This window comes from Hibiscus syriacus, unplaced genomic scaffold (assembly GCF_006381635.1).
Source record: "Hibiscus syriacus cultivar Baekdansim isolate YM2019G1 unplaced genomic scaffold, ASM638163v2 tig00110879_pilon, whole genome shotgun sequence".
NCBI lineage: Eukaryota > Viridiplantae > Streptophyta > Magnoliopsida > Malvales > Malvaceae > Hibiscus > Hibiscus syriacus.
The window spans coordinates 585828-613648 of NW_024062895.1; the positions used below are offsets into that span (position 1 = coordinate 585828).

Sequence of the window (27821 nt, forward strand, 5' to 3'; positions counted from 1 at the left end):
CCTAAGACTTAATTTGCAGTGAAAGGAAATTTCAGATATCAATGCAGAAGGATTCAATCTGTAATTAGACCTTTCTAAATATGTTGTACATACACCGGAAATTTCTCAATGTTTTGGTTTCAAACTTGCTTCAATCTATTTCAGCATGTACATAATCAACAAAAACGAAGTTCTTCTCGAGTTGATGCAATGCAAATGCCAAACCAGCCGAAACAACTGCAAGCGCTGCTAAAACAACCCGGAGCTGGAAATCAGATGGGATGCCGGCTGAAGCGCATAATGCAACTGTTGTACCGATTAAGATCTTTTGCCATGTTTGGAATGACGTGTAAGCCTGTTTGCATGATGAACACTTGAGTGTGTGTTGCTCGAATCTATCCATCATCTACAAATGATTATGAAAATGTTTTTAAGACCATGCTCTGGTGTTTGTATATCAGTGAATTTATGAGTTTGGCAATACCTGGCGTTTTGATAACACTATTGACGGGAGAGGTTGTTGGATGGTGGTGTTGAGCCATTCCGGTTGACTGTTTCCATGTCGCCTTAGCCATTTCCGAAATTCCAAGACGAATCGATCGGCTTGTGTGGGTGTAAATGTGAGCTTTGTGTACTCCTGATTGATGTCCTTGGAACTCTCCATTGATTTTGAAAGAAATATTTTTTCTTGGCCTTGAAGTACAATCATATCTCCATCATAAACTTTGTTTGATGTCCAGTGTTCGAACCATCTAGGGACAATCTGACACGAGAAGCCCCGAATGAGTGACAACAGTTTATGCAGAAATGAAGCATAGGAAAACTCTAATTAGGAACCTACATGCCAGCTAAAGCAAGCCGACAGATGAAACAATCCTCAGGTTCCATATTTCAGTTTAGTATCCCTGTATAACTGGAACATTGAATACAAACCAACAAACACATGTACAAGAAGCAAAATGAAATAGTGCTCACCTGCCACGAGGCAGGCCCAGGCACGGAAAACTGGAAGAAGTTTCGTGCACTGCAAACGATCGATCGTGTCTTCCCTGGAGCCATGGGTACATTGAATGAACATATCCATATTTTCCATTTCTGCTCACCAACTATTGGAAGCTTTGTGTCTATCTCTATTCTGCAGGGTAAGATAGCAAAAGTACGATAAATTTGAAAGAACTGCAAAACTTAAAGAACAATACTACAAGAGACTATAAGGCCTCGAATAAGTTGCAGTCTATGGCAAAGGAACCTTGTCATCATAGCAAAAAAACATTGATTATGCGCATGAAAGATGTGAATCGGAAGAGAAAAGAACAATAGAAGTAAACAGTTAAAAATTGAAAGGCAAGCTCTTGTCAATAATCTTTGATGCATTCGGCTTTACTTAAGTTTCAGTGGGTCCATGGTATTTGCTATAAGTTATACACCGATATCCAAATATCAAATTTCCTGAAACTTTTAGGTAAAACATAAGAGAAACTATTCTAAAAAAGCATTAAAAATTCAAACTTTAAATAAGGTCAGTGAACTTACTTATTCATATAATAGCAAGGTGCAACAAACTTGGCACTGATCTTTGGGTTACCCTCATTTGATCCACCAAATCCCCAAGGGCCACTAGACTCCACCTTAAACGGCAAAGGCTTCGCTCTGTCTCTCCTCCCAGTAACCTGTGTTGAACGGAGAACAAAAGTTGCCCGGGAATAAAACAACATTACAACCCCTAAAGAGCCACATTGCCAAACAATTACAGAGAAATGAAAATGCCTAACAGTACCTAAAGAACCATGTACCATAAACAACAATTGTTTCACTAGGAAGTGATGTATCTTTCAACCATACCATAATGGAGCTTCTATTACAATCCTATGAAGTTTAGTAAAAGCACCTTGTGATGAGCAAAATCAATGTGGGAAGGATCGGAGACGTTCTCCATGAGGGTATCGTAACCATAGAACAGATCACGTTGAATGTTCACAGTTGCGAATTCGGGTTTGTTAAAGTCATCAGGCAACCTAAAAACACATACAACAATGATGTTTCAAGACATTCACCTAGACAATCTGGTATGATAACAGATAACAAAACTAGAAGCAAATGACTGACATGGGGGGCTTGGTAGCACCAGCTCTTTCCTGTCCATTCTCATCAGGCCAAACAAAAAGCAAGCCTTGAGACACCATTGTAGGAAACCTAGTGGCACATGCTCTCGGAGATCGATTCGCACGAGCTTCGGGACCTTGAGACGCAGCCTGAGGAATCCTAGTGCAAGATCCACATCCAGCAAAAGACCATCCGTGATATGAACATTGCAAGTGCCCATTTTCATCTATCCGCCCTTCCTATAAAACTCAGAGAAACCCAGAAAATTCTCAATTAGCAGCTGATACAAAATTACAAATAGCCAAATTCAAGACACCCAAAGCAGCAAATAGGATCTGGAGAAAATAGAAAACAGAGAATTGCGAAACTTACTGACAAAGGAGCAAGCCTGTGGGGGCATTTATCATCAAAGGCAACCCACTGATTGCTTCCTCTGTCGAACCAAAGCACCAAGTCAAGACCCAGAAGCTGAAACGGTGTGGGTAAAGATGGGTCCAGATCTTCAACCAAGGAAACCGGGTACCAATGATCTTTCCATGAGAACTTAGACTCTGAACTCTCTTCACCGAATTCATCTCTTACACTAAACTCTTCGTGTTTCTGATCTAAATTTCCTTCTGCTGCTGATGATGGAGAGGTTGCCACGTGTAGAGGTGTAAGATTAGGGAATCTTGTGGAAGCAAGGTTCTTCATTGGATATAAAAAAGGATGGGTTTTGCTTCCCGAAGATGTTGTAAAAGGAGTAGCCAAATTGGATGTAGGGATGGTAGCTAGAAGAAACCCTGCCATTTTTTAATTTAATATTATCTGATTTCTTTGGTTCTTTTTGGAAGAGAATTAAAACTTGAAAGAAAAATCAAAGATGAATGGAAAAAACAAAGCTTGAGTGGAAGCATTGAACTCGTGTTAGCGACCAGGAAAATCAAAAAAGACAATACGAAACTATGCTTGTATTCACACGCAACGTGGCAATTCTAGCTGGTATGATTACACACGCAAACTTTTGTTTTGCTAGATTGATTTTTATTATTCAAATATATAAAGAAATTGGTTTAAGATTATAATTCTTTCTAAAAATTATATATAAAAAAGAAAATATTAAAACGAAAGTGTCTTGTAAAATATATATATTTTTTAAAAAAAAACACGTTTTATATAATATGTTTTCGCTTTACGTGATATGATCGGTAAAAAAAATCATGTTTTATAAAATATATCTTTTTAGATTTTTTATTTAGATTATTGGATTAAAGTTCTTATTCTTCTTCTATGAGAGGCAAGCAAAGGTTGAGTTTAATTTCTTGTTTTTAGTGAATATTTTTACATTTCTTATTTTTAATCTCAGTTTTCGATTTTTCCTCATCCAACTATCCTAAAAAGGTATAAAACTAAAAGTTTTACACTAGATATAAGTCGATCATTTCCATATATATATATATATAAAGTGCAATTTTAAGGTCTGATGTGTGGTCCCTTAGTTTTTATTTTACTTTTAGATACCAATTTAGACATCCGACAAAACGACTAAGAGACCAAAATATATTAAATTGATAGTGTATAAACCATAATCGATCTTTTATTGAATCGGTAACTAAAATTGAACGGACTAAAAACATAACAGACCACTAGTGTAGTTTACCCATTGTATAAATGAGAAAATAAAAAATTTCACTAACCTCAATTCTTTAAGTTTTAGCATAAACTTAAAAAATTGGGGCCATGGCCACTCCCACCCTGTATAAAGATGCAAGAAGTACAGGCAACCAACCAGAAGGCAATAAATTATCAAATCTTAGGCTTAATAAAGAAACTTAGAAGAAAGTTTTTATAGCCAAATCAACTAGATGAGAACATACTATCATGAACAAGTCGCGGCCATAACATATCGAACACAAACAAAGTAGAAATTGACAAGTATAAAAGCAAAACGAAGTATTACCCTCAGCTCTTTTCCTTTTCATGTTATGCCCTCGATTTCCACCGAGAAAGCACAACATTTTTTCTCATATCTGATTTTGTACAATATAAAATTTTTCATGCTCACACTCATCCCGCTGCAGGAAGCAACGTAAATTCCTACGTCAGCCTCCACATATGCACCCAATAGTATAATTTCATACACATTGCCAATTCACGTAGCACACAAAGGAGCATGCGTTAACTTACAGCTAACAGGAGTTGATTCAACACAAAAGGATCATTTCTTCGGGTGAGTTTGGTGATCAGGCCCGACGTCACGTGAACCGGTGTTTATGTAAGGCCCTCGAAAAGTGGCCTGCGGAGGAAGTGGCTTAGATGAATCCACAGGTTTCCTAGATGTCCTGGACGATACAAATCATTATTCAATTTTAGCAAGTTGATAACTATATAGCTCTCAACGACGCATTGCTGTTGAGAAAGAATTACACTTACGCCATATAAAATGGGAACGCTAAGCCTGCAGAGGCAAAAGCTAGTAACCCAGAAGCAACCATGACATTCCGTGCTCGGGACACATTCCGTGCTCGGGACATTGTGATTCTAAACCAACTTCAACAAGAGGGAGACCTACAACATGTTAAACAACTTATTGACATTTCCAATACCAATACGAAATTCTACATGTTAATTCATACATTCTATATAGTAAATAAACGAAAACAATATTCTTGAATTATAGATTATAGCTCGAACCACCAGAAAATGAGGGTCGAAAAGAGATCTAGAATTGCCAAGTTCGATCTCAAGAGCAATTTCCACACTTACCTACCACCAACAGGAAAGTAAAGCACAAAACTTTCCAGTCAGCAATGGATTCTTACAAATGATCAAAACCAACATGCCCCGGAACTCTCGATTCTCAGTTCAAGGAGGCTCGTGTATGATAAAGAGTTCAAGACAAGTGGCCTCAGCAACTATGTACACCATAATTCCCAGAATTCAATACCACCCTTTCATAATTGCAAATTGGGATAACCTAAATAGACCCAAAAGCTAGTAACCCAGAAGCAACCATGACATTCCGTGCTCGGGACACATTCCGTGCTCGGGACATTGTGATTCTAAACCAACTTCAACAAGAGGGAGACCTACAACATGTTAAACAACTTATTGACATTTCCAATACCAATACGAAATTCTACATGTTAATTCATACATTCTATATAGTAAATAAACGAAAACAATATTCTTGAATTATAGATTATAGCTCGAACCACCAGAAAATGAGGGTCGAAAAGAGATCTAGAATTGCCAAGTTCGATCTCAAGAGCAATTTCCACACTTACCTACCACCAACAGGAAAGTAAAGCACAAAACTTTCCAGTCAGCAATGGATTCTTACAAATGATCAAAACCAACATGCCCCGGAACTCTCGATTCTCAGTTCAAGGAGGCTCGTGTATGATAAAGAGTTCAAGACAAGTGGCCTCAGCAACTATGTACACCATAATTCCCAGAATTCAATACCACCCTTTCATAATTGCAAATTGGGATAACCTAAATAGACCCAAAAGTCGGAGATTTCAATCACAATGCATCCAAGACCTTTAGTTCCACTTGCTTCTCTCGGTTTTCTAAATGTAAATTTTGAAACAAAAGAAACACCAATTCAAAGAAATCCTAGTCCCATGTGGGAAAATGATTGCTTTCTAATGATGAAGTTAAATCAGAAATGAGAAACACGTACGAGAGAATGGTTATAGAATCTGGAATTCGTTACCTTAAAGAAATTAATCGGAAAGTTATGCCGCCCTCAATTCGACTGAAAAGGAAAAAGAGCAATTTGATGAATTCTGAGGCTCTTGTAAAAACTGTAGAGCATTGTATGTGTTGCAGAAGACAGTCATATCTGAGGCTGATACAAAATGGGCTGGACCAAGGTCCACTGATCTTAACCCAAAAGTCAAAGTAAAATCGGACTCAGTTTGAAAATTATTGAACAATTTTTTACTTTCTGTACTAAATAATTTGTGTTATTTGAGTTGTACCATATTTTAATCGAATAAATAGTTCAAATTAATTAATTTGGTTTGGATTTGAATCCAAAAATTAGGATTGTCCAAATAATTAATAGTTAATTATAAAGGTTGAAGAAGCTAATTTGTGCATCAACGGATAATGGAGATAATGGGGGAAACTGGATCTAATGCCATGGGATAAACTATCAATTGATTTCGTTTACCTATAGTTTTCATCTGTGTAATTGATTTCGTTGTTTGGTTGGCTGTTGAGGATTGAACTGCAACTGATGAACAAACAATTGACTTCGAAATGTTTGATCCTTTGTTACGATTTTTTTATCGATGCAACCAGATTTGCTTATATCTATATTTTGTTCAAGCTTTTTAGATTATTTAACCTTTTCCTTGATGATCGTTGTATGATTCAAGTGACTAGTTTCTCGTGTTAATAGTTATAAGAAATGTCCTAATTATGTGTTCAATTTACATTTATGTTTGTATACCTTAACTGTAGTTTTGGATATTTCTTCTTTTTTTAATAAAAGAAGCTAATTCTCTTTCTGTGCGTGTTATTTCTCTTTAATGTGTGGAAAGATTTAGTCATTTAGTCAACATGGGAAGAAAACCAACCCTCAGCATAGAATTACCATAGCACAAGGAAACCCGGAAAATCCAAACAATTTGTCTTCAAATGTTAAAAGCATGATGATCACTTGAGCAAGCAGTAATCATAACTATTTAAGTAGAAAAAAGAAAGGGTTAAATCAATTGGTTCAAGAAGAATTTCATCACACCATCTAGGCAATAAACCAGATGCAAACCATCAAACATCCAAGATACTAGCAGTAGCCATGCCATTATGCCATCAACATCCAAGTAGAGAGTAAAAAACCTAACACCAATTTCTACCACAGTAGAGAATCACAATAACTACCAGTGATTCCAGAACATACAAAACATTTATGCAGATCACAAACACTAGATAACTATTTTGTTTCCATCCATTTTTTCTGGTTATTGATTACTAAACGCTACTATCATTACTTGGCAAGCACATTTTGCTGAGCCTGATTCTCCTGCTGCTGCTGATAGTTGAGAGGCCTCCTGAACAGCATGATGTGAGGTTCAGGGCGATGAATAGCATAATGGACCCAACCACGACTCTGTTGCACCCCGATAGCACGCCATTCATTCTGCAAAAGAAACCGATAGAAACTAAATCACACAAGCTACTTCAAACACTCGAAAACTCATAAATTAATGGGCATGATATCTTCAGAATAGTCAGCTCCGACAACAAAGGAAATAGCATGAGCAGCAACATATATAAAAAACATACTCGGCATTGAAAACCATCATACATTCAAAAGTAATTAAGTGGTGCAAAAATATCGGGTACCATATGGATCACAAAACCAATAAATCAGGAATTCTTCATCTAGGAAAGCATATGAACAATTACAAACCATCATGGTTTGTAGAAAGAAATTGGCAAGACACTTAAAATGCATGCCCAGAACGAGTTACTATAAGGAAGGCCAGTTTTTTTCACTTCTTATCTTATCGATGGTTATAAATCAAACTCAGAACTTGAAATTATGGTTATGAACACCAATAATTTGCCTCACTGAACAACCAACAAAACAAAACAAAACATTAATAATAAAACCTTATCAGAATTACATGAACACTGGGATCAGTTTTGAAGAATGAAACAAAATACAAATAAAAAAAAGGCATTTGTGTAAAACCCTAAAAAAACATACTTCAGAGAGGAGGCGATTCTTTGGTAGAAGTTTGGCCACTTCAGGAGGAAGAACAACATGCCTGCCCGGTCACCGCCACCAAAAAAGATCAAAGAAGATTGATTAATTCATAAAAAATGTTAAACCCATCTTGAAAAAAAAAGGAACAGATTAAGTGATAAAAATTCAGAACAAGAGAATTAAAATTTACCTGTACTCGTAAGTATCATCGAAGTATTTATCAGAGTACTGAATCTGACCCATTTTTTGATTTTGCTGAAAGAATTTCACTGATTTTGAGTAAAAAGTTCGATTGCAGCAAAGATTAAGCAATATCTTATAAGCTTTTGAAGAAAGCGAACATATTACATTTAAGAAACAAAAACACAATAAATAATAGTGAAAAAAAACTGTAGCGGCGCGTACCTAGAGGGGAAGCGGAGAGACGAAGCGTGTGGGTGTGGGTGTGGGTGGGTGTGGGTGTGGGTGTGCGTGGCGAGGGAGAGAACTTTAAATAATAAAAAATAATCTTATTAATTAAACAATAAAACTTTAAATAATAAATCAAAATTATGGCATGCTATTTTTCTCAAGGTATAATTAATTAATGCATTTTTAAATATTTAAATGATAAAAATAATTGAAAATTATAATGTGTTTTCATTGTAAACTTAATAAAAATATTAATTGAATTATTATAAATTGTGTATGAATCATAGACAATAATTGTTTGGCCAAGACAATATAAAAATAAATTTTATTTGAGGTGAAATTAATTTGCTCTTTGACTCATCAGTCAATGGCAAAATATGGTTATAAAAACATTCATGAGTTGGGTTGTAATTTGCTCTTTAACTGCGGTAACGAAAACAAGTATGCCGTACAAGCTGAACAAGATGGCCAAAAACAAATACTTTATGAACGAAGTGAATCAACGATTTATTTTTATTTTTATAAATTTTAGGTTTGAACATTATATATACAAAAATATAAATATTTATTGTAAAATAATTAATAATATTTAAATAAATACTAACTTATTTTTACTGAGGATATCGACAGTTCATGGAAAGATACTCCATTTGATGTGTAAATGTGTTGAAAACTGTAAACAAAGTAATGCATGCAAATAAAACATTTATGTTTATAGAAATATACAGTAAATGCACAAAGTTTTCTTATATTCCCATCCATGATTAAAACTGATGATGCTGACTCATCATAACATATAACTATAGTATCAACACATTTGTAAGTTGACAAAATAAATATTCAAAATAAATGAGTAACAATAAAAATTCGTTAATTGTTACGCCAATATTATAAAGACCGATAGTTTTTTAGTTAAATTATCACAATAATTTTTTTCTCAATTGAAAGACGACATTGAATGTAAAATAAATGTAGATGCCACATTATTTAAAAAAAAGTTTAAAGGCCTAAGAATGTGTTAAATTTAATCAATATAAAGTGGCGAAACCCACATAATCTCGCATAAAAAAATATCGTACACATCTTACTTATATGTAGGGGTGTAAATAAATAGAAAATTAGATGAACAATTCATGAGCAGTTCATATAGCGCTCGTTTATGTTAATTTATGAAGCTAAATAAATTAATACACAGTTTTTATGTTTATTTAATAAACGAACGAACATAATTAGAGGTGTGTTTGGTTCATTTATGTTTACAAACAAACTCGTTTACTCGTTCTTCTTTTCTTTTTATTTTTTTACATTTTAAATATTGGTTAAAGTAAGGAATAAATTAAATACATAATAAACTTTAAAGTTCAAACTGTGAAGTTTAAGGAGTTTAAGGACTAGTGGTATAATTTCACAATTTTTCTTTGATTTGTAAATAAAAGGATAAAAATATAATGTTGGTTACCAAACATTAAATGGATGTTAAAAAACATGTTCATAAACGTTAAATTAATATATTCAGGAATATTAAATGAACTAAATATAAACACCTTAAAAAATAAATAAACAAAAACAATCAAAATATTAAAAATTTAAATGAGTTCATCTTATTCGTTTACACTCTTACGTTATAGGGTATTATTCTAGGGACAAAAGGAGATTTTTTCCCTCCTTCCCTAACGGAAGTGTGTTTTCTCCTTTTTCTCCTGGATTCTTTGATTAAGATACTTTCTTCTTTCCAACCCTTACCATACTATAATCTTTCATCTTAATCATGTATCTCTCTATAGTAAACTGTAACATCCCCACCCGAATACGAATCTGAGATGTCACATTGATTTTTTAACGCTTGAAAACTTTGAAAATTTGACTAAAATTTGACTTTTTACTTTTATTTGACAAAGAAAAACGAAAACTTAATAACATATCAGAGCATCTACAATTTAAAAACATTATTAGTACATGCCAACAACATTTCAAAATAACAAAAACATATACAATTCAAATTTAGTTGATCTGATAATCTTCACAGGTATGATGTCCTGCCCTTGCTTATTCGACTTACTCCTCGAATCTCTTTGAACCTGCATGTGAAAACAATCACACGCTAAGTCTATGACTTAGTGAGGCATAATGAGTAAAAAAAAATTATTTAAACATTTATTGGAAACAATTAAAAACCATATACATTTCAGAGAAAACATTTCATATGGAAATCAATATATTTCATGTAAATATCTTATACTGTTATACATTATTCATTTTATATCAATTTGTTTTATTAGCCCAACGTATATTACTGAGATCTCAAGGTATCTTAGTACATTGAGGTTGTGCACTAACTGCAGTCACCACTGTTCATATAATTTGCACCGAAGTGCCACGTAGAATATGCACCGAAGTGCCGCATAGATTTATCCCGAAGGATCGGGTAAAAATTTGTCCCGAAGGACCATGTAGAATTTGTCCCGAAGGGCCGCTTAGAACCCTCGACTATTGGCATGCCAACTATACCCCTAATTCTCATAAAATATACTTTGGACTTATTCTATATAATTATTTCACATTTATTATTCAAGTATCTGTTATTCACATAGACTACAGTCACTTAGCACATATTCACATAGACATTTTCACGTAGTATTATCCAAGTTTATCATTCATTCACATAGAACTTAGTCTCATAGTATTTCATTTCACACAACATTTATTCAACATTTTCATTTAATCACATATATCATATACTCATAGTTCATAATTACGAATACATTAAACTTTTTGAAAAATATCATAACATAAATCAAATAATTTTCATTATCAAACTTTCAAAATTGGCTCTTCACAAGCCAAATTATTCAAAATTTATTTACAAAAGCATGATAAAAGTGTTTCATAATAAAATTCAAAAACCTTTTCTTTCAAAACATTCGAGGTTGACTCATTGCGAGTCTTTCTCTTATTATATATAAGTATAGAAAAATGCACTCACCTTTGTCTCAATTAAGCCTTAAGCAACTCTTTTTCACTTTAACTCCCCAACTTTATACGTCACTTCGTTCAGCATTTGTTTTCGATTGAATCCACATATTACATGACCAATATGAATATCAGAGCTCAATTAACATCTAACCAATTAACCTTTACTTAAACGAAATGAAACACCTAATTTAACATTTATGACTGAATAATACCAGTCATCTACCCACAGTACCAATATTTCGCTTCTATGGTACCGATACTTACTTAAGTACTGATACCATTTTGGCATTCTGGAATTCATTTTCAATTACAGTATCGATATCTTACTCTTGGTATCGATACCATCACATTAGTATCGATACTACTTCAATCAGTATCGATATTGTTCATCGGATTATAGTATTTTTCTTCAATTTAACCTTATAGTGTTACTATTCTTCCAGTACCGATACCTTTGCCTAGAATTCACCCATTTCACTTCTAACTTTACCCAAATTTCACTTAAATCTCTTACCCTTAACTCTATTCATGCCGTCAAACTCATTTACACTTATTCCCACTAACTTATATCCATTAAAATCACTTTAACATCTACAATCTTCCATAGAACTCTTGAAACTAAAAATCATACCAATTCTTCAAACATGTTCTTAATCCTTTCTAACACTTCTAACATCTTATTCAAACCCTTACCAAGTCAAATATTCCTTTAGAATCCAAATATTAATCATTTTTCAATAATTCCCTTAAAAACTCATTTTACTAAATGATCATCAAATCCTTAATCTCTTAATTTCAAGTAATTTTTAAACTTTATTAAGCTTCTATATCACCCAAAAAACCAAAACCAAATCAAAATTTCAAGAAACAATCAACTTTAAATCATCTCACCTAATCTATGGAGCTTCACGGTGGGAAGAAGAGAAGAGAAGAGCTTCCAAATTTTTCCTTTCTTTCTTTCTTCCTTTTTATAGCATGTTGTATAGTCTTAAGAAATGAATTTTAAATTCCTTTCATGCTAAAATACCATTATGTCCTTCCAATTTTTCATCTTTGATAATAAGTCCTAGACAAAAATTTCCAAATCAATATTTGAACTTTTCAATTCTTACACTTTAGTCACTGACCCGATGTTTGGGGTATTACATAAATTATCCACTTTCACTTTATCAATCAACAAAAGGGATATGCGATCACTCACTGCATTGTTCATCGTTGGATGGCACAACTTCACATTTCCCCCTGTTTTTCCTTACAACTTAATTATTTTGCATATTTTATCTAAAATCTAAATTATCACTAAAGTAACACAATGCATGAAAGTTTGAAACCATCCCACGCGCTACACGCATCTTTCAATCTCATTCATCTTGCTTACACCACTGGATGAGCTCGTCAAGCGCGTGTGTAGATGCTGATAACATGCTTTGCCTCCGAAAAAATACTTTGCTTCGATGTTTGGATATTTACTTTGCCTCCATTAGTGCTTTAGCTAAAGCAGCATATATATTGTTTTTCATTGTTATTGCAAGAGGAAGGGCATAGAAAGTTCTATCCAATTGATGTCGCCAAGTACAATTTTGGATAACAAATTAATACTAGATTTTGATCTACCTTTCTTTGATTCCAATGCCAATGTACATAATTGGTAGGAAATATTTTGTTTTTTGAGTTTTTAATAATAAGTTGTTTGTTTCACGTAAAACGTTTTTCGAAAAATGTTTTCCTCATTTTTCAATGTTTGGTTGGAGGAAAACTGGTTGGTCAACGTAAAACATTTTCCTGGTTATTAGAATTTCCTTTGTGTTTTCTAGAAAATAGCTTACGTTATGATTTTCCGTAAGTCATTTTCCAAACTTTTCACTTCAAAAATAAATACTCAAAATAATTTTATTTTATGAATTTAATATTAATAAAATATTTTAATATCATTTTAATCAAAATATTAATTATTAAATTATTTAAAATATATTTATTAATATTTTAATAATATAATATTATATTTCTAATATTATAATAAAATAATCAATTATATTATAATAAAATAAGATATTATATTATATTTTTATTTTAATAATATATAATAAATTATTAATAAAATTTATATTATATATTAATTTCACAGAAATAATATTATTATAATATTATTTATATATTAAATATTAATCTAATAATCTAATAATATTTTAATAAAGATATTTAAAATATACTAATTAATATTTTTAAAATATAATATAACACTATTACTTTAATAAATAATTAATATAATTTATAATATTTTAATTTCAATAAAATATACCAATATTAATATTTTATTAATAAAATTATAAAAATAATATTTTAATAATAAATAAATTATTTTAATATTTTAAAAATAATAATATTAAGTTTTATGATAAATAATATTATTTATTGTATTTAATATTTGTAATAAATAATTTTTAAAAAATTCATCAATTAGTGGAAAAATGATTTAAACAACATCTTCCAAACATAGTAAAACGTTTTTCAGAAAATGTTTTTCAGAAGATGTAATTCATTTTACGGAAAACATTTTCCGAAAATCGTTTTTAGTGAAACAAACATATCCTAATTGTTGATGCGATATGTTAGAATCTTATTCTCTAAAAATACTTCAAATTTTAAATTAACAATTGCCCTATAAATTTTATTTTTTTTATGAATAGAGTGATTGTCGGTTAATTCTAACTGTAGAAAGTCTCTATTCGACTAAAATAGTAACATATTTCATTTTCAATTTGATTTGATGATTTGGATTCAAAACTATATCTCCATTGATCTTAGACACAGAACTCAGAAGCTTCTCCAGATCAGCAATTTGATTTTCTTTTTTGCTTTTTGGAACTATATTCAGTAACTGCTACAAGCACAGCCAGTTAAGAATTGCATTTGAAATCAAATTGACACTTTATAAATAATAATAAAAAATTAGCATATTCTTCCGCTTCATTGTTGGCCCGAAGTCTAAACAGAGCAAAAGGAGAGAAAAAAAAGGATTTGGAGTGAGTTTTAGCAATGAATCTTGCAACACTGAACCAGAAGAAAAGAACAGAACATGAATCTTTAAGATGTCTTGAGTTTCATTCAAGAAACCTTGAAGAGGGAATCACTAAAGAAACCAAACAACTAAGAAAACTGAAATTCTCTCGTCTTTGTCCATATATACAAGTTCATCAGGCAAAATATTCGCCCACTTTTTACCCTGTATAAAAACACCGTCCGACATTCTCAGTTCAGAGAAAAAAAAATGGCTAATAATACATTACCAGCTCCTCAACAGCCAGGTAGGCATTTTAACCTAGTAAGATGTGTCGCCATTTGCTGTCTAGCCCTTATTGTTCTTGTCGGTCTAGCCGTGCTCATCACTTGGCTAGCCATTAGGCCCAAAAAGTTGGTTTACACCCTCGAAAACGGCTCACTCCAAAATTTCAACCTCAACAATAATAACCACCATCTCAATGCCACATTCGATTTCGTGCTCATGGCTTATAATCCCAATACCAGAACCTCCGTCTACTATGACTTCATGGAGTCCGCCGTGTCGTTCAAGGACCAAACTCTCGCATTCGGGACGACCCATCCTTTCTTTCAGCCTCACCGGGACACGACTCGGGTGGAATCGAGACTCGTGGCTACGAATTTGGCACTGTCACCTTCAACGTATAAGGACCTCAGGCATGAAAAATCGTCGGGGGAGATCGAAGTCGATGTTCATTTCAAGTCGAGGATTCGGTTTAAGGTAGGTATATGGAAGTCGAAACATCGTACTATGAAGATCGTGTGTTCCCCGGCGACATTGCATCTGTCTTGGTCCAAACATTTTGAGAACGTACCATGTGATGTAGAACTTTAGGGGTTGTTTTTTCCCTTCTTTTTTCTAATGTTGCCATTTTCAATGGAGTGGAAATTGTTTTTCTTTCTTATAGTAAAAACCAATGTATTAATCGGTGTGGAAATCTCTCTCAGAATCTCTAAATCATTTACTAATTTTATCCCGATTGATTAAGAAAATTACTCGAATTATTATTTCAAAGTAATTAAAAGAGGTTTGTGGCTTTTCAATACCGTCTTTATATAAAATTCATATATCTAATATCATTCTTATATAAAATTTATGCATCTACATCGACATTACTTATAGTTATATTGTTAATCTTTTAATGATAATGACTTGATTAATATAATTTAAATAATTCAGTGACTCGACTAATAAAATTTATAGTTAAGTGATCTAAATATAACATTCCATATAATTTAATGAATATAAAAATAGTTTACCTTTATAATAAATATACTAGTTTTAATCAATGTTTATGAACAATCATCAACCAAACTTAAACAAGGAAAAGGGATGCTTTAATTAATAGTTGAAATATTAGAATTATAGGGAATTTAGTAATAATTACTTTGCTTATTAGCAAAGCCATCTCCGAATTTTGAACCAGCAAAAGAAATTGTAAAGGGGTGTGATGTATTTTAAACTTATTTTATTTTGTCAGCTTTGTCACTAAAGATAACTCTTACATTTTTGGGGTAAAGTACGCAATTGGTACCTAGACTATAGGGTGTTGCTTTGTTGAATTCATCGATATTAAAAACTACAAAATGATTAGTCGACTATTCATATATTTCAAGCTCATCATTTTCTGTTAAAAAATGACAATTATTTGAACTGGACGTTAATTACTAACTGTGATATCATAAAAATCATATTTTAATGGTGTCTACTAGCATTGTCGTTGTTTTCAAGTATTGACTTGACAATATAATATTTTAAGCATTAACTTGAGGACATAATGTAAGCAGAGACTCGATCTACAAAATACAACTTAAATAATTTTGAGATCAATATTTTTATCATATCCCGATGAGCAGGTTAACGTCAAACTCAGAGATCACTAATTTTCTAACCGAAAAGGATAAGCTTTAAACATACGAATAGTCGGATTATTATTTTGTAACTTTTAATAGTCAGGAGACTGAACAAAATAACGACTTACAATCAGATGATCATTTTATAATTTTCAATTGTCGGAATATTCAATAAAACAACACCTTATAATCAGAGACATTTATGTATTTTAGCCTATTTTTTAAAGAAAAGTTGTCTAAATTTAATATTTGTACTACTATTTTTTAAACATAACCCTAAAATAACAAGGCTTAATATAAAAATAAGTGATTAAATAATGTCTTGAAAATATTTTGGTGCCTAAATAATTTTTTATTAAAATTTTGTCTAACATTTTCTTTGTTACACTTTTAGGTGTTTACCGTTATATATATATATTTTAAATTTTAATAATAAAAATATTATTGAAAAAAACTTAAACTTAATTTATTTATTAAAAAACTTAAAATTTTAATTAAATTATAAAAAACTCTAAAAAAACTAAAATATTTCATTTTAACCCTATTACCAACTGTCGTCAATCATTTCCAGCCATCATCGTCGCCGAACACTTGGATTTTGATCGGAATTACACAGTGGTTTGAATGGTGGTGACATTGTAGTATATGAACGTCGAGATCGACCGAAATCAACGAAAAGCAGTAACGGTGGCTTAAGTTCGACGATTTTTAATGCTTTTCTACGACAAATGGTGGCACTTTATGACGAAAGACCAATGGGGATTTGGTCGGAGGTTGAAGCCGGTACCAGTGAAGGTGGCAATGACGGTCACGGATAAGTCGATCGGCGACCATGGAAAGGAGGAAGGGGGATGCACACGGATTGTGGTTTTTTAATAAAAAAATATTTTTTAAATAATTTTTTAAAATTATCAGAATGTGATATGTCACTTAACAGTAAATTTAATAATTGTTACGATTTAGACACCTAAAAATCTCTGATGAAAATATTATGTACTTATTTTTTAACAAAAAATTTTGTTAGACACTAAAATATTTTTCAAGATAAAATTTAATCACTTATTTTTGTATAAGCCAAATAACAATGTAATCTGAAATTTCTATGCAGTGTTATATTTTTCTCTACTATTTCGAAAACTAGTGTCTTTGGAATGCCGTTAAGGCCGCGATATTACCGGTCGTCGTCGCTCTCCCTCGCAGGTTGAAATCCCTTTATTGCCCTTTCCTACTTTATTTTTGAAATTTCAACTCACCAACACTAGCGGTTAGTGAAAGAAATTCCAAAATCACGAAAAAACGCCTCGTCGATTCTCGACACTTCCTGTTAAATCTAAGATTTGGATTCTTTCATAATTAGCCCCTCTATAAAAGGATTATCACACCTGTCAACCTTCTATTCGTCTTAACCCTAATTTTATGACGTTAGTGTCACGGCATGATCTTATAACCGTTAACGAAAACAATTAAAAGAAAATAAAAAGGATATTCACAAAAAGGCTCGTTCTTCCCCCACCTCTCCCGCTCTCCTCTCAGCTCTATTTGTCTCCATTTCTTTCTCTTTCTCTCTCTCTTTGGCTTTCGTTTCCTTCGGAATCAAAGAGCTCAAGCTTCCTCGGTACTTTACTTTTTCCCATTCTTTGCTCTTTAATTGGTGCATTATATTGTTTTTTTTCGTTGTTCGGTTCTTCAGTTTCCTTCTCTCTATTTTTTTCCTGTTAGATGTGGTTTTTGCAATGTTAATTTTTCTTGTTTGGCTGCGGATAGATTTGAGGAAAAGAAGAAACGTGAAAGGTTAATTGTGTGCGTGAGTGTTTATTTGGCGAGAGACTCTGTTGTCTTTCTGCATTTTCTCAGCATCCAAAGAAGGGATTATTCATTTAAAATAATTAGGATTGCAGTTTCTAACCATGTTTTGTGGAGGTTGTTGTAAATATTTCAATACATCTTTATTTCTATCATCTTATTTTATTTAGGTGAAACATGATAATGAGGAAATTGAATGAATATCAAGAGTGAGTTATTTATGAAAATAAGTTAGGAAAAGAAAAACTGAGATTCTTACTTGTTGATGCAGAATTTTCAGAGATTGGCTGTATTAGTACATGTTTTTACGTGCGTGTTTGATCTGAAGTTTGATAGCGATGATGGTGGCAATTCTGATCGGTTTGTTGATGCAAATGCTCTGATAAATGACGACGAAGACATTTTCTATGTTTAGGTGTTGATGCAAATGTTGATTTTTTTTCCCATGCATTTGAAGTGGATGAGTGGAAGGGTTTGGTAGTTTAAACATTGCAGCAGTATGGCTATTGCCGGTCTACACAATGTTTCTGTGCTTGAAAATTCTGTTAGAATGGAATCTCAGTCTCAACAATCTAGAAGGCAGGAAAATGGTAGCACCCGGCCATCCTCAATCCTTCAGATGTGGCGGGAGCTAGAGGATGAGCATGTGGTGAATAATGCTCAAGAGAGAGGTAGCAAAAGAATTCTCCAACAAAGGAGTTGTGACCACTCAAGAACTGTTTCTGACAGCCGAAATAGTGAATGTATTTTTGTTTCAGAGAATGTGAGCGAGAATGAGTTTGGGCAATGGTCCCAAGATCGATTTGGGTCACAGAGGCTAATGCAGATTCAAGTAATTTTAATTGTGAACGTTCATCTGATTTGGGGGAAGTTGAAAGGGAAAGGGTAAGGCAAATATTTCAGGAGTGGATGAACAATGGTGGCAGGGAACGTGCATCTACTATTTCCCTTAGAAATAACAGTTCAAGGCCCCAATGGCTTGGTGAAGCTGAGCAGGAGAGAGTCGGAACTACAAGGGAGTGTGTGCAAATGAACAGCCAGCAGAGAGGTGCTTGTATCCAGAGCAGAGAAGCGCAAGCGGCTGATATTGGCGGCCACATTGAACGAGTTCTCAGTGGATTGGTGGTTAATCAGAATGAACACCAAACTGAGCGTGTGAGTAGGGGCATTCGTAAATTATGTGGACGACAGGCCCTGAACGATATGCTTAAAAAGGCTGAGAGTGAAAGGCAAACAGAGGTTCAGGGGTTGCTGGAACTTCGGGCTGTATCAAAATTTTCCCATCGCAAACGCATTCAGGTATGTGAATGAAAAGTATTGCCATTTACTCTGTGGTGCCTATTGACTTTATTTCTTTTGATTTGGTGCATATTTTTCCAATTTTTTTAATGATAAAAAACACTCTAAGGTGGATGACAAGTCTGCAATTTTGGTCTTATAGATTCTCGTAGGTAATTGAAATTGTCTTGAATGATTTTGAGAGCTGTTGGACTGGTCTAAATCACAAAGGTGATAATGTTCATGAAATGTGACCGTTAGTTGCATAAATTGACCCGGTTGCTTAAAACATAATCTTTTAAGTGTAATACATGTTCTAACAACAGTATTAATTTGGTTTATGCTTTCCCGTAAACATTTATGAAAGTAACTTCTTTGCAATTATGACATATAAATAAGGAGAAAGACCATATATCATACTAACCAGAGTAGATGTTTAATTAAAGAAAAAAAGAGTATCATTATTTTGAGCCAAGAAAGGAATTTCTTGATTTCATGTCAAAGCTGGAAAAACTGGCTCGTATATCTCAACAACTACTTGTGCTTTTATCTTTTTATGGTTGTTGATATTACTGTTATTATTAGCTTGTAGTTTGTTTTGGAAATTAACTGTTTCATAGACTTATAACCCGGAACAATTAGGTTACTAATTGTCTGTTGTTATTGCTATAATAGGCTGTTAATTTTTTTAAATGAGTTATTTGTAACATGGGAGGAGCCATACCCCCTTCCCCAGGGGAAAAAATGGTTTTAATTGTTTTTTAGGTCCCTCCTATTTTTGAAGCGAGACAAATTAAGTCTTGACCCCCCTATTTTTTTGGATTCAATTGCTTTTAGGTCCACTTAGTTTTGAAACTAGGTGAATTTATTCCTAGCCCCCATTTTTTTGGGTACAATTGCTTTTAAGGTCCCTCTTAGTTTTGAAACTAGGCAAATTAAGCCTTGGTTCACTGTTTTTCGGTTTAAATACTTTTTAGGCCCTTCTCAATTTCCAAATTAAACAAATTAGAGCCTAACTCCTCCATTTTTAATTTTAAATTGATGGCTTAACAATTAGACTCTGACCATCATTTTACTCCTATTTATATTTCCCCCCCTGAAGTTTCATCCTGGCTTTGTTCCTGTATATGTGTGACTTGTTTGAAGTAAACCATAGTTTAGTTTAGCTTGGCCTGGGCATCTTTATCAAGTGCATGAAGTTCCTACTGTTGTTCCGTCATCTAGATTTTTACATTACTTAACAAGGACTGGTTTTACTGGAACTCATTTATTTCCATGTTTTATTTTCTTTTGCAGTCATTGTTGAGAGGTAGATTCTTGAGAAACGACAAAAGGGTTGCAAGTGAACGATGCACATCCACAGCAGCCAGTGAATTAGGCTTATTAAGACAAAAACAGACCGTATCTGGTCTAAGGTACTTCATTGTTTTCTGTAAGCATCTTTATCATATCCTTTCATATTATATTATATGGAACTTAATTTAAGATAAAACTCTAAGCAAGCTGAAGTTGTACCGTATAGTAAATTGTGCTGTCAGCTTCTCAAGCAAAGCGTTGTTTTTTCTAGTCTTATTATTTCACATTCACCGCACTCACTATTCATGAAAATTCAAAGCTGAATTTAGATCTCAAATTTAGTTTGCATGTTTTCACAGAAGCTTAAAATAATGCCTCTTCCATTGATTTAACTCAAAATACTCACTTCCATTAAAAAAAAGAAACTTAAAATTCTTAGTAGGATTCTGGCCTGGTAGAAAGAAGCTTTATGGTAAAATTAAAAATGTGGAAATTCATGATACTACTACCCCTCATTGTATTGAGTGATACAATAAAGAGTTTAAGATTGCAAATGCTAGTGCTTTGGTCAAGTCTTCATTCTATTGTACAAGTTCTTGCATGAAAAGTTCTACTATATTAAGATACCTGCAATGCCTAAACCTTGTCTACTAAGCTTCCCTTTTCAAGTACTATATTCACATAGCAAAATTTCCTAGGCGCAGATGTAATAAGATAAAAAATGGATTTGGAATTAAGCAGATATCTACCTAGAAACACCGGACCATATCCAGAAGCTGCAAATTTAGATGTGATAGTTGGTCTGAACTTGGGGCCTTTTGCACTCTCATTCTGTGATTGCGAGTCTCACAAATTCAGGGAACAGGAAACTTCGAAAATCTTTGGAGTTTATAAACATTCTTCATTTAATTTTACTACTATTTTGGCTGGATAAGTTAATATTACATAAATTGTATATTGCACTTTATTTTTGGCCAAACATTTTGTTGTCATGTGGGTGGTCTGCTAACTATTATAATGGATTACTACTAATATGAGGATGTTCTGTCAACAGGGGTTAAGTTTAATAAAATTTAGTATATTTTTTTGCTTTCTTTAACTATTGGGGGTGGAAGTTCACTAAGATAATCAGAGTTGAATTAGATAATAAGTTTCCGATTCCTAGTTCATTTTATTTATATGATGTCATTTTCACCTTTTGGCTGTAACATTTTGCCAACTGTCTTTGTATTAGGGAAGGTTTTCGCTCCAGATTGGATAGTTTTGGTTGTGTTCCTGCAAGCAGTAGATGCTCTGATACATCATCAAACACTGACACTACAGGTAATAGAAATGAACAAAACTATGTAGATAATTCTGATGAAGTCATAGATAGATTAAATGACCAATCTGAACATGAGAATGAGGAAACTTTAGTGGTTGATGTTGTTGCAGATGTAAGTCGGCAAGAAGCTTCTACTCTTGTGGAAGAGTGTCGGGATGAAAGGAGGGATGTTAATGATCAAATTTTGGATGGGGACCGGCAAGAAAATATTGCGAATGTATCGTCCCTTGAAACTTTACAGAATGAAGCGAGAGAACATAGTGGTGAAGCATCTTATGTACATTTTCCCCAAGATGGTGAGAGAAGTGGGACCTACTGGTTACCTGATGACAGAGAAAATTTAGAACAGAATCTAGTTCAATATATTGACGGGCAGGAATCTGCTTCTCAAATTTTGGATGGGGACCGGCAAGAAAATATTGCGAATGTATCGTCCCTTGAAACTTTACAGAATGAAGCGAGAGAACATAGTGGTGAAGCATCGTATGTACATTTTCCCCAAGATGGTGAGAGAAGTGGGACCTACTGGTTACCTGATGACAGAGAAAATTTAGAACAGAATCTAGTTCAATATATTGATGGGCAGGAATCTGCTTCTCAAGTTGAAGGACAGCAGGAGGAGAATAACGAAAATAACATCGCAGAGTGGCAAGAAGCGCGTGTTGAGCATAATGTATTGATGGATGGTAGTAATGAAGAAGCCTCTAACATGCACCATGAAGATGGTGGTAATGAGGATGGCAGCTTGCATGAGGCCACAAGGAATCAGTTGGAAGGGTCTTACAATCAAGAATCTGAAGCTGTTAGAAGAACATATACATTTTATCTTCCTGATGATGATGATGTACAGAGTGTGGAACTGAGGGAACTGTTAAATAGGTGTGATTTCTTTAACTGTTGTGCTTTATGTTGCTTTGACTTTTCATTTTCTTGAAGCACCTCTATCTGAAACCTGTGCCTGATATATGTTCGGACGTACCCATGTTAGATGCATGCTCAGACCTGAGTGTTGACCAGTTGTTTTTCTAATACAAGCTATGTTTAATATTGTAGGAGAAGTGTGTCTAGTCTTCTTCGTAGTGGTTTCCGTGAGAGTCTTGATCAGTTCATGCAATCATATGTGGAAAGGCAAAATGATCCCTCTTTTGAATTGGAGTCAAATGAAACATCTGCTACTCCTGCTTCTGTTGAACAAGATGTAGAACAGCAAAGCAGGGATCAAAATGAGGGTCAGAGAGATGCTGAGGTTTCTCCACTTGCTCTTCCTTTACCCAGGATGCCATATATGCTGCCACTCTGGGACCAGGATTCATTACATCGAGCTGAAACATTTGCTACTCCTTCGGTTGAACAAGGTGTAGTACAGCAAAGCAGGGATCGAAATGAGGGTCGGAGAGATGCTGAGATTTCTCTACTTGCTCTTCCTTTACCCAATATGCCATATACACAGCCACTCTGGGACCGGGATTCATACCATCATTATAATTGGGCTCCAGATAGTGTGCATCAGCGGTTTGGCATGGTATGTACATTTCTTCTTATACTGCACTGTTGCTTTTATTTGCTTATTGAATTCAAAACTGTTGCTTGATGTTGTTAATATAATGGATCTCCTAACATTCGTGTCTTCTTGGTGAAAACTTAATATTAAGCTTCAGCAGTTTGTTTCCTCTTGCCTTTGGGTAGCCAAACTGCAATTTACATCCTGCTATCCTTGTATAGTGAACACGTCTGTTCTTCGTGCTTCCTGTTTGTCAGATTACCATTTGTTCAGTCTCCATTTTAATCGAACCATGTCGCTAATTTGGTGCAGGAGTGCGATATCATTAATGATTTGAGGGTTGACTTGGATAGAATGCAGCAAAGGATGAATAGCATGCAGAGGATGCTTGGGGCCTGCATGGAAATGCAGCTCGAGTTACAGCGGGCAATAAGACAAGAAGTCTCTGCCTCCCTGAATCATTCAGCTGGTTCACAAGGTTTGTTTCTTCATTCCTATCGTATTGTATCTGCTCACTTGTGTAATAGAGCCTTCGGAATTATCCTGGAAAGTGATTCCCTCTTCTTTTTCTCGCTAATCTCTCACAAACAACTCTGTTTCTCTTTGACTACCTTCATAACCCTCAAGCAGCACTAATCTATGTTGTCTGCACTGTAATGTATGCGTTTAACATCTTTGTCCAGTTTGTTCATTAATCCCTGTGACATTCCGCCGCAGGGATAATTCATGATAATAGCTTGTCCAAGAATTCCCACAACTGGGATAGTGTCAGGAAAGGGATCTGTTGTATATGCTCCGATGGCAACATCGATTCATTACTGTACAGGTAAATTTTATTTCATATAAAATGTCAGGTGTAATATTGTTCTATTTGATTTCTGTATCTACCATATTTTTATTACAGATGTGGGCACATGTGCTCATGCTTTAAATGTGCCAATGAATTGATCAAACGTGGAGCCAAGTGTCCAATGTGTCGTGCGCCAGTAGTTGATGTCATCCGTGCTTACTCAATCCAATAAGAAAACAAAAGGAAAACCACTAATTATAGAGATCTCTCATCAGCTTTCCATCCAGGATCACTTTCAGGTATCTTAATTTCTTTTCCTTTCCCCCATTTTCTTCTGATCCCGTTACGATGATCCCATTTGTGTTATGTCAGGATCTGCATTTTGGATTAGCTTCTTTCGTTGGTGAAAGTGCTTCTGGTTTTGTTGTTGAAAGCTCCTGCCTGCCCAACTACCCTGACCGTTTAGTGAAAAAGAGAGATTTGCAAACGTATTCGATCTATTTTAATTTTTTTGTGAATAGTTGTTGAACTGTTGTCGGTTGACAAATGTTAATGTCACTGTTGTCGGTTGGCAAATGTTAATGTCTTGTGTCGTCATAATGTTGGATTTTATTTCACAACATTGGTATGTCACGTAAAGGATTAATCATTGTACTATAAATATTTAATTATCGTATTAAAGTTCTTGCTTTTAATATATCAAAATAATTGTTAAACACCTATATTACATGATAATGCTGCTTGAAATAACTTCAAGTGAAAAACCAAACTAAAACACCTATTTTACATGATAGTGATAGAAAACATGTCCACTAATAGACATGTACCAGACAGCAACACAACAAACCATAGCTACAAACCACAAACCCCTTCCAATTATAGTACAAAAACAAAATGCAAAAGGGACAAACAACAAGGAGACATTAACCCTAACATCCTATAAGAAACTAATTAACCCTAAAACTAAGCCAATTTGGACCGTTTTTTATAGTACGTAGCAAAATTAGTGACAGCTTTACTTCCTTCAGCAGCGGCATGTTTGCCGAGCTCCCCTGGCAAGACCAGCCTCACTGCACCTTGAATCTCCCTCGAAGACAATGTCTTCCTATCGGTGTACATGGACAGTTTAGTTGCCTCACTCGTAAGCTTCTCGAACATGTCGTTCATATAGCTGTTGATCACCGACATGGCTTTCGACTAAATCGCCATCCCTGGATGGACCTGTTTGAGTACCTGAAAACGTACGTCTTGTACCCTTCACAACCATCGAATTCCCCTCTCTTCTTCTTCCCCCTCTTCCTCTTCCCATTCTCTTTTCCCTTCTTCTCTTCGTTTTTAGCGTCCTTTTGCTCTGTTTTTTCATCTTGTTGCTGCACTCTGTCTTCGCCTGGAGCTTCGACCGGAACTCGAACTCTCATGGGGTTTTTTCGTGGTTCATGTTCACTTGGTTCTTCTTTTTCCTCTGTTATGTCTTGGAAAGGAACCGTCTCCGACTGTTTCTGATCACCATTGGTGTCTCCCTCTGTTTTCTCAACTACAGCTACTTTAACAGTTTCCTTCACAATTTTCCTAGTGGATTTCACTACAACTTTAGACGCTTTGGAGCCATCTTTTTCTCACTCTTTTCCTCGCTAGTTGAAATTATCCGATTCAAAAAGTGAAGACTATATTACAATTGAGAGACCGATTTATAGACAGTGTTAGAAATGTCTGTAGAATGACATGTGGGAAGGCATGTGTCATTCTATCGTGCTTTCGCAGTTTTTAATTTCTACGTGGCGGTAAAAGTAAAAATGCATTAACACCCAATACATATTACCTGGCAAATTTGCTGGGACAATGCAGTGAAAATGTTACACAATCAATTGAGTCAAATAGATTATTTGATGTCTTTGAAAAGATGTAAGAAAAATAAGATATCTTCTTATATTAATTTTCGTGTTTTATATTTTGTAAAATTTATTTTATTTAATAAAATAAATTAGAATAAGGGTAAAGTATAGTAATGGTCACTGAACTTTTCTAAAGATTTTACTTAGGTCCCCCAACTTTTAAAACTTACAATATAATCCCAAATTTAGTCCGTTTGCAATGTGGTCCCTCAACATTTAATCCATTTGCAACATGGTCCTGAAGCAACTGTTGGGGACTGTATTGCAAATGGACTAAATGTTGGGGGGACTGTATTGCAAGTTTTAAAAGTTAGAGGACCTAAATAAAAGCTTTAGAAAAGTTCAATGACCATTATTATACTTTACCCTATTTTTTATTACTAGTTGTTATATCTGAATATGCACCATAAATACATTAAATATACACTCAAAATATAAATGCTATTGGGAAATGTATGATACAATAATAATAATATGTGTACTTCTAAGAAGATATAGGATTTGACAAGACTAAATCACATTAAATTTTAAATCTTGTAATTTTATTATTTCATTTTGGCCTTGTATTGTTTGTTTTTTAATGAATTTAATAAATTCATAACAAGTGGTATTATAATATTTTGTTTTATTGAAATTAAAAGGATTTAAGATTTAATGTGATTTCATCTAATAGTTTAAGTGTAAGCTCATTTATAAATTCAATGAGTTATTATTTTTATAAGCAAATTAATGAAATAATTGTATTTGAGTTATCAGGCACAGGAAACTGAAGATACTCATTTAATGCATGTAATTGTGTCTAATACTTGTACAAGTAGAATGAAATATGGCCTTGATGAACAATTAGTTGTATTTGATGCATAGGAGTGATTGAATTTGGGAGTTGTGTTTCAGGCAAAGAGGGGTTTGAGAAGGTTGGAGAGGTTGAAATCGTCGTTGTACCAGGTGCAATCCATAAAACAAACCACGAGTACACTGAGACGCGTGTAGTTTCAAGCTCGGGCGCAGTCCCAGAATCACGCAAGAAGACGTAGAATGTGGGAAGAAAACCAGATGCTTCACCAACACCTTCAAAAGAAACGCGAGAAAGAGTTGGAGGAGAAGAATGCATCTGTAAGTTCATGTGAATGATTAGTCGAGTAGTTAGTAACTCTTTTTTAACATTTGGGAAATTGAACAGATGGGATCAACTGGCATGACAGTAAAAAATCCAAGGAACAATGTGAAGCAATAAAACAGTACAGGCAACAAGTTGCTGAGAAAAGGGAAAGAGCTCTAGCTTATGCGTTCACTCACCAGGTGTTGTAAATGAATATAAATATGCATATGATACCAGTATATTTTAAATTGTTATTGAACGAATGTGGAATACATGCAGCGATCATGGAAGGTGCCTTCTAAAGCAGCGAATCAAACGTTAATGGATCGACAACAGAATCCCCACTGGGGATGGGGATGGTTAGAGAGATGGATGGCAGCTCGGCCATGGGAGACGTCAACCTCAACACCTAACAATGCACCACTCAACATTGTGACTGCCTCTAATTCCATCTCTAACAACGAAAATATTAACAAGCCATCTCTTGCACCTTCTAAATCCACCACTTGACCTTCCGTCCGCCAATCTCTTCCCACTCCTCCCTCAAAGATAGCTTCAGTTTCATCAGTTACTAATAAAATTAGACGGCGAGTCTAAGCGTAACACGACGCGCATGGGATGACGACTCCGCACGGGATCATCAACGGAGACGACAAAGTATCGTTGGAGGTTTTCCATCGGTTCGAGAGGACGACAGCCATAGAATCGCGGCCGCAGCGGCCCTGAATTCTAAGGCAACGACGGCGTAGTGAGATACCGGACAGGGGATTGC

The 27821-nt window shown here is 34.2% G+C and overlaps 5 protein-coding genes and 1 pseudogene across 6 annotated transcripts; 2 read left to right on the top strand and 4 right to left on the bottom strand.

Annotated features, from left to right (window-relative positions):
• Positions 1–29: 29 nt before the first annotated feature.
• LOC120144094 (pheophorbide a oxygenase, chloroplastic-like) lies at positions 30–2909 on the bottom strand. The gene is made up of 7 exons (XM_039158248.1): positions 2455–2909; positions 2086–2321; positions 1868–1994; positions 1513–1649; positions 955–1114; positions 464–742; positions 30–385 (listed from the first exon to the last, which is right to left on the bottom strand). Exons 1-7 carry the CDS (start codon positions 2869–2871, stop codon positions 131–133), a joined length of 1611 nt encoding a protein of 536 aa, XP_039014179.1. The 5' UTR covers positions 2872–2909; the 3' UTR covers positions 30–130.
• An 882-nt stretch (positions 2910–3791) lies between these two features.
• LOC120144075 lies at positions 3792–5883 on the bottom strand. 2 transcript variants are annotated; one of them, XM_039158228.1, is made up of 4 exons: positions 5783–5883; positions 4828–5150; positions 4495–4629; positions 3792–4403 (listed from the first exon to the last, which is right to left on the bottom strand). In XM_039158228.1, exons 3-4 carry the CDS (start codon positions 4593–4595, stop codon positions 4280–4282), a joined length of 225 nt encoding a protein of 74 aa, XP_039014159.1. In that variant the 5' UTR covers positions 4596–4629; positions 4828–5150; positions 5783–5883; the 3' UTR covers positions 3792–4279. The 2 variants fall into 2 exon arrangements, with proteins under 2 accessions (XP_039014159.1, XP_039014160.1); XM_039158229.1 differs by adding an exon at positions 5349–5559 and having other exon boundaries at positions 4495–5150; positions 5783–5860.
• A 901-nt stretch (positions 5884–6784) lies between these two features.
• Positions 6785–8139, bottom strand: LOC120144071 (cyclin-dependent kinases regulatory subunit 1-like). Its single transcript, XM_039158226.1, has 3 exons — positions 7980–8139; positions 7790–7850; positions 6785–7216 (listed from the first exon to the last, which is right to left on the bottom strand). The coding sequence occupies exons 1-3, from the start codon at positions 8030–8032 to the stop codon at positions 7064–7066; spliced, it is 267 nt and encodes an 88-aa protein (XP_039014157.1). The 5' UTR covers positions 8033–8139; the 3' UTR covers positions 6785–7063.
• A 6293-nt stretch (positions 8140–14432) lies between these two features.
• On the top strand, positions 14433–15089 carry LOC120144040 (uncharacterized protein At1g08160). Its single transcript, XM_039158203.1, has one exon. It carries the CDS (start codon positions 14442–14444, stop codon positions 15045–15047), a length of 606 nt encoding a protein of 201 aa, XP_039014134.1. The 5' UTR covers positions 14433–14441; the 3' UTR covers positions 15048–15089.
• Positions 15090–17578: 2489 nt separating this feature from the next.
• LOC120144091 lies at positions 17579–24504 on the top strand (annotated as a pseudogene).
• Positions 24505–25021: 517 nt separating this feature from the next.
• LOC120144059 (histone H2B.3-like) lies at positions 25022–27061 on the bottom strand. The gene is made up of 3 exons (XM_039158213.1): positions 26916–27061; positions 25292–25627; positions 25022–25229 (listed from the first exon to the last, which is right to left on the bottom strand). Exons 1-3 carry the CDS (start codon positions 27059–27061, stop codon positions 25022–25024), a joined length of 690 nt encoding a protein of 229 aa, XP_039014144.1.
• Between the last annotated feature and the right edge of the window lie 760 nt (positions 27062–27821).